General features: G+C 50.9%; 1 protein-coding gene across 2 annotated transcripts in view; it reads right to left on the reverse strand.

Moving 5' to 3' along the window:
* Positions 1 to 6,857, reverse strand: part of Caskin1 (CASK interacting protein 1) — a 19,089-nt gene that overhangs the window by 9,282 nt on the left and 2,950 nt on the right. For both annotated transcript variants that reach the window (XM_028760859.1, XM_028760858.1), the window contains exons 2-6: positions 2,644 to 2,695; positions 2,444 to 2,541; positions 2,099 to 2,244; positions 1,921 to 2,016; positions 1,679 to 1,809 (exon numbers count right to left, since the gene is read on the reverse strand). In XM_028760859.1, coding sequence (XP_028616692.1) covers positions 1,679 to 1,809; positions 1,921 to 2,016; positions 2,099 to 2,244; positions 2,444 to 2,541; positions 2,644 to 2,695 — 523 coding nt within the window. The remainder of the gene's footprint in view (positions 1 to 1,678; positions 1,810 to 1,920; positions 2,017 to 2,098; positions 2,245 to 2,443; positions 2,542 to 2,643; positions 2,696 to 6,857) is intronic.

The raw sequence follows: 6,857 nt of genomic DNA on the forward strand, positions 1-6,857 counted from the left end.
TGCATGTGGTGAATGTGTGTGCATGTGGTGAATGTGTGTGCATGTGGGTGCATGTGTGTGTATGTGGTGAATGTATGTGCATGTGAGTGTGTGCATGAGTGTATGTGAGTATGTGTGAGTGTATGTATGTGTGTGTGCACATAAGTGTGTGCATGTGTGTGTATGTGTGTGCATGTGTGTGTATGTGCATGTGAGTGTGTATATGAGTGTGTGCACGTGAGTGTGTGTATGTGAATGTGTGCACGTGTGTGAGTGTATGTGAGTGTGTGCATGTGAGTGTGTGCGTGTGAGTGTGTGCACGTGAGTGTGTGTACGTGAGTGTGTGCATGTGAGTGTGTGCATGTGTGTATGTGTGTGAGTGTGTATGTGCACATAAGTGTGTGCATGCGTGTGTGAGTGTATGTGAGTGTGCACATGAGTGTGTGCACATGAGTGTGTGCATGTGAGTGTGTATATGAGTGTGTGCAAGTGAGTGTGTGTATGTGTGTGTGAGTGTGTGTATGTACACATAAGTGTGTGCATGTGTGTGTATGTGAGTGTGCATGTGAGTGTGTGTATGTGACTGTGTGGAGTGCCTGTGGAGGCCAGAAGAGGGTGTGGGATTCGTTGAAGCTGTTATAGGAGGTTGTGAGCTGTCCGACATTGGGACCTCTAGAAGAGCAAAATGTGTTTGTTTGTTTATTTATTTATTTATTTATTTATTCCGAGACAGGGTGTCTCTGAGTAGCCCTGGCTGTCCTGGAACTCACTCTGAAGACCAGGCTAGCCTCAAACTCTCGAACTCAGAAATCTGCCTGCCTCTGCTTCCCAAGTGCTGGGATTAAAGGTGTGCGCCACCACCACCCGGCTGCAAAATGTGTTCTTAACTGCTGAACCCCCTCTCTTCCTTCCACCTCAGTGTGTGAGACGGGCTCTCTCATGGAAACCTGAGCACTCTGGTTCAGCCACATGGGCTGAACAGCAAACCCTCAGGGACGCTCTTGTCTCTTCCTCCCCAGCAGTGAGATTATAGGCACATGCTGCCGTCCCTGGCTGTTACACGAATACTAGGGATCAAACCCCAAGTCTTCATGACTGCATGCAAGCACTTTACTAGCGACCCATCTCACCAGCCCCTCCCTCCTTTTAAGACAGGGTCTCACACAGCCCAAGTGGCATCAAATTATATAGCAGAAAAAGACCCAGAACTCTTGATCTTCTGGGCTCTGCCCCACCCATGAGTACTGGGATTACAGATACATACAACCACACCTGACTCTTTATTTTTCATTTTTAGGCAGGATGTTTGCTAAGTTGCCTAGGTTAGCTTTGAACTTTCTATTCTCCTGCCTTAGCTTCTCAAGAGCACAACAGAGGGGCTGGAGAGATGGCTCAGTGGTTAAGAGCACTGACTGCACTTCCAGAGGTCCTGAGTTCAAATCCCAGCAACCACATGGTGGCTCACAACCACCTGCAATGAGATCTGATGCCCTCTTCTGGTGTCTGAAGACAGCTACAGTGTATTCATATATAATAAATAAATAAATCTTAAAAAAAAAAAAAAAAGAGCACAACAGACCTGTGCCACTATCCTGGAAGCTCCTTTCTTATTCCCAAACTAGAAACAGGAGCCTTGTGCTCCTGGGTACCACCATCCCTGGAGGCCTTCGGCTGGCCCCATTCCTTTTCCTGGCTGTACCTGATGATGTCGATGTGGCCATTCTTGGCTGCCAGGTGCAGGGGGCTGGTGCCGTTGGGGTCAGTGGTGTCCCCTGGTCGGGGCTCCAGCAAGGCAGCACACATGTTGCTACTTAGCAGCAGCTGGACCACCTGGAAGGAAGGATCAGGGTAGGGTGGTCCTGGCTTGGGGTTGCCCCTAGCCCCACTCTAGGTGAGAAGGATAGGCAGGAGGAGCCCCCCCCATCTCTGTGGGAAACTTACCCCTACTCGGCCAAACTCACAGGCCAGGTCCAGAGGTGTCTTTCCGGAGTTGTCTACCATGCAGGGGTTGGACTGATGCTGCAGTAGCATCTCTGACTGCAGGACAAGGGCCTGATTATCCCTGCGACCACCGAATTCACTGCCTGACTGTCCACCCAGACTCCCCACGAGGCCTCACCACATCGTAGTGACCATGCTGGGCAGCCAAATGCAGCGGTATGTGGCCCTCGTCGGATGGAACATTTACTGCCGAGCCTGCCTTCAGCACCAGCTTCATGGGCTCCTTCCGGCCCTGCCAGGCCGCGTAGTGCAATGGCCGCATGCCTGGGGACAGGTGTGCTTTGTTGGAAACTAAGTCCTGACCCTAAATCCAACCCTCACTAAGGACATATCACTATCTCTGGGTTAGGTTCTGTCCTAACCCAGGCAGACACCTTGGGCTGAGACCATCCAGGCTGCCAGGATGTTATCCTCGGCCTTGTCCCCTGCCCTTGGCTTCAAGGCACCCCCAGACCAGGCTTGCCTTTGTTGTCCTTGATGTCTACAGCAGCCTGAGCCTCCAGCAGCAGAGAGATCAATTCTGTGTTGCCATTCAGGGCGGCATGGTGCAGGGCTGAGAAACTGGGCAGGTGAAGGACAGGTCTAGGAGAGAAGCCAACGCCCAGCCTTCCCTGGGGCCCACCTACCCCATGCATTCTGTTCCCGCCCAAGCTGACAACTCACCCATCCGGGTCCTGGAAGTTGACATTGATCTTCTTGGTAGAGCCCAGGAGCTCTGTGGAGAGAGGGAGACCTAGTAAGGAAACGTGGTCCCGACCCTCCTAAGAATAGGACACGGTAGTGATGATCTGCCTGGCTGCTCTAGCAAGGTCTTTTTTTTTAATTTTCGAGACAGGGTTTCTCTGTGTAGCCCTGACTGTCCTGGAACTCACTCTGTAGACCAGGCTAGCCTGGAACTCAGAAATCTGCCTGCCTCTGCCTCCCAAGTGCTGGGATTAAAGGCGTGTGCCACCACCACACAAGGTCTTAAATCTATAGTCACACATCCGGCTCAGCAGGGACTCAGCTCCAGGTGCCAGCAACTTGGGCCTTGGTTTCCCACTGCGCCCGTATGTCAACTTCAGCCCATCCTCATCTGGGAATGGGAGATCAGCCCATGCACCACATGGGCACACACATGTGCACATGCACCCCTCCCTTAGGACGCTGGCTAAGCACCTGCCATTAGTGGGAGGGAGAGAGCCAGCCCCATCTGTCTCTCCGAAGGACCCAGATGGGGCCGGGGGTGGCTGAAGAGGCTGGAACACCCGGAAATGGGGTATTTCTGGGGAAAGGACTACATCTCTGAGCCTCTTGCTGCCAGCTCTGACTGCCACATGGACAAGCCTTACAATCCTGCAGAGCGAAGGAAAGACTGTCTTGTGGGCAAGGGCCTTCAGGTTACCAATGCCAATGACCACCTCATTCACAAAAGCCATGTTCAGACTCCATATTCAGATGGAGCCCCAGGGCCCACACTCTTTCTCTTCTGGGGTCTCTCTCACCCTGGCCTTCTCTAGAGCTTTCAGAAGAGAGAGCCCACCAAAGCCATCCCAGTGGGCCCTTGTCCACCGGACTCTTGCCAACTCCCCACTTGTCTGGGCCATGGTTATATAACCCATTTGTGGGTCAGTCACTCTGTGTGGGGGGGCTGGAAAGACAGAAGCCCCTTTGTCCAGGCTCGGGACAGGGTTGGGGGTAGGGGACCAGAAAGCAGGGGAGCCAAGAGAGTAGAGTCACAGGGGGCTGGCTGTAGGGCTTAGCTTGGATTGGCTCACCCTCAGCCACTGGGCACAGCATGTGGGTCTCTTGACAATCTCTGAAGCCCAGGAAGCCAGCTGCACCTGAATTTGAATCTTTGTTCTGACACTTCCTAGCCCTGTCATTTTGGCCACCAGGCTCTTCCAAGAGTTGGAAAAGGTAGCATCCCCCGAGCTCATGAGATTCAGGGCACTACTTGAACCCTAGGCCCTGCTAACACCAGCTGGGCAGACCCCACATCTCACAGTGTCTCTCCTGGATAGAATGAAGGTAGCGCCATCTTCTGGTTCCTCCAGTGTTCTCAGATACTATTGGTTCCAGTTCATCAGCTATAGACCACTTTCTTTTTTTTTTTTTATAATTTCTTTTTTTAAAGATTTATTTATTTATTATATGTAAGTACACTGTAGCTGTCTTCAGACACCCATATGAGGGCATCAGATCTCATTGTAGATGGTTCTGAGCCACCATGTGGTTGCTGGGATTTGAACTCATGACCTCTAGAAGAGCAGTCAGTGCTCTTAACCGCTGAGCCATCTCACCAGCCCCCTATAGACCACTTTCTTAGTGATCAACCAGACCAAGCATTAGGCATCAACCCTGGCTGCCAGGTGTAGTGACACATACCTTTAATGCCAGAACCTTGGAGTTAGAGGCAGGCTGACCCCTGTGAGTTTGAGACCAGCTGGGGCTATAGCCAGAGTCAGACAGTGAGATCCTGTCTTAAAATACATACATACATACATACATACATACATACATACATACATACAAAGTCAAGCCAGGTGGTGGTGGTGCATACCCTTAATCCCAACACTCTGAAAGTAGAAACAGGCAGATCTCTGTAAATTTGAGACCAGAGTGAGTTTTAGTATAGCCAGAGTCAAACAGTGAGACACTGCCTTAAAATACGTATATACATACATGCATACATACATACAAGTCAAACCAGGTGGTGGTGGTGGTGCATACCCTTAATCCCAACACTCTGAAGGTAGAAACAGACAGATCTCTGTGAGTTCATGGCCAGCCTGGTCTACAGAGTGAATTCTAGGACAGCCAGGGCTACACAGAGAAACCCTGTCTCAAAACAACAAGGCAGTCTTGGGGGTCCTTCTCATGGACTTGAGTCATGTTCTCAGGTATAGATACACTCATAACACATCCTGGTCCTATGTTTTTCACCACATCGTGGTTATCAACATGGGCCAGACTGGCATGTCAGGAGGATCCCTGCCATTGCTTCCCCATTGGTGTCACTACTGAGTCATCATACCCCGCCGTTTGTCCTCTGTACACACAAGTTGGAGCACTGTTAAAATGCATGTCACAGCCAGACATAGTGCCATACACTTGTGACCTCAACACTTACCAGACAAGGGGAGGGGAGGATCAGGAGTTCAACTCCAAACTTGACTACACAGAAAGTTTGAGGGCAGCCTGGGCTACATAAGACTCTGTAACAAGGGAGGGAGGGAGGGAGGGAGAGAGAAGGAAGGAAGGAAGGGAGGGAAGGAGGAAGGAAGGAAAGAAGGCAGGCAGGCCAAACAAAACTTCTGAAAAACACAAGCTACAGCCAGATGTGGTACCTACGCCTGTCGTCGGATCACTCTGGATGGGAAGGCACAAGGGTTCTAAGTTCCAGCTCAACTTGAGCTGCAGGTTAGATCCTGTCTCAAAAAAAGAGCAAGCCATGGGGGTGGGGGAGGGTGTGCAGTTGGCTCACCGGGTAAAGGTGGCTGCCAGCACGACTGAAGGTAGAGAGTGGGAACTGAGGCATGGACATTGTCCTCTGACGCATGCATACTTGCACACACACACAAACAAATACAACACACATACATACAATCATGAATGTTTAAAAAAAAAAACGGAGCCAGGTATGGCAGCACACGCCTTTAGTCCCAGTCCTTGGGAGCAGAGGCAGGCGACCGCTGTGAGTCCAGCCTGGTCCAGTGAAACAGCGAGACCCTGTCTCAAAACAAACACCCACAAACAAAAGTGCCAGTTTCCACTTTGGTCAGACTGGCCCATTTCACTGGGATGGCAGCTGAGGCCCTGATGTCTCATGTGATTGGCCCTTGCTTTTGCTTGGGCCTCTTCCCACCTCTCTGTTTCTATTATACTTGTTCCAGCTGCACAGCTCCCTAGATGTCCCTCTAGCATATAAGCCACCATGGCCACAGGGCCTTTGCATGACACCTCCTTCACATACTTCAGGTCTGTCCAGATGTTGTTCTTTCTCCAAGGTCTCTCACCCAAAATGTCACCCATCCCTTCCTGGATTAGTTCCATTTTTCTGCCTAGTCCTCATCACCACCAGTGTATCACATCAAATTTCTTCTTGGTTTTGGTGGTTTAAAACATTGCCCTCTCCGTCCTACATGCTGTCTGTCCATCTTCATAGCTGGCTTCGTGGGTAGGTGACCTGTGCACTTACTCAGACAGGTACCCCTCTTGAATACTTTGACTTCAGGAAACTATATATGTCTATATTCAGGAAACTATATATGTCTAAACTATATATGACCCAGGAAACTATATATGTCTGGGCCTACTACAGTCCCCTGCTGTGAACTGATGTCTCTGCTCCATGGCACCCTCTCCAGGGCCATGCTCAAGACACTTTCCCCCATTCTTCTCAACTGTGATGCACCAGGTCTCAGAGTCTCCAAGGCTCCCCAAGTTCCTGTCCTCTCTCCACCACAGGGCTTCCGGGCAGCTACAGAGTCAGGGTTAGGGAGTGCAAAGTGCAGGCAAGCTGCTCTGAGGTCAGACAAGCAGAAGCCAATGTTTTGGAAGGGTGTGGAGGATAAGACTCAGTGACATGGGTGGGGGAGGAAGGAGGATGGAAGGGGGAAGGGAGGGGGGAGGGAGGACTTGGTCAAGAACGGGCCTGCCAGCAGAGTGTGGTGTTGTATGCATTCGATCCCAGCACTTAGGAAGCCGAAGTAGATGGGTCTCTGGTGAGTTCAAGGCTAGCCTGATCCACATAGCCACAGCTAGCCAGTCAGTGAGACTGCTTCAAAAGAAAATGAATCAATTTTATAAAAGAAGGGACCCGTTCCCCATGTGGGGAGGGTCGCCTTTCCAAGGATACAAATGTATAGCACCACAGGGAGCCAAGGATACAAATG

The sequence above is a fragment of the Grammomys surdaster genome, unplaced genomic scaffold (genome assembly GCF_004785775.1).
Source record: "Grammomys surdaster isolate TR1022 unplaced genomic scaffold, NIH_TR_1.0 126612, whole genome shotgun sequence".
Taxonomy (NCBI): domain Eukaryota; kingdom Metazoa; phylum Chordata; class Mammalia; order Rodentia; family Muridae; genus Grammomys; species Grammomys surdaster.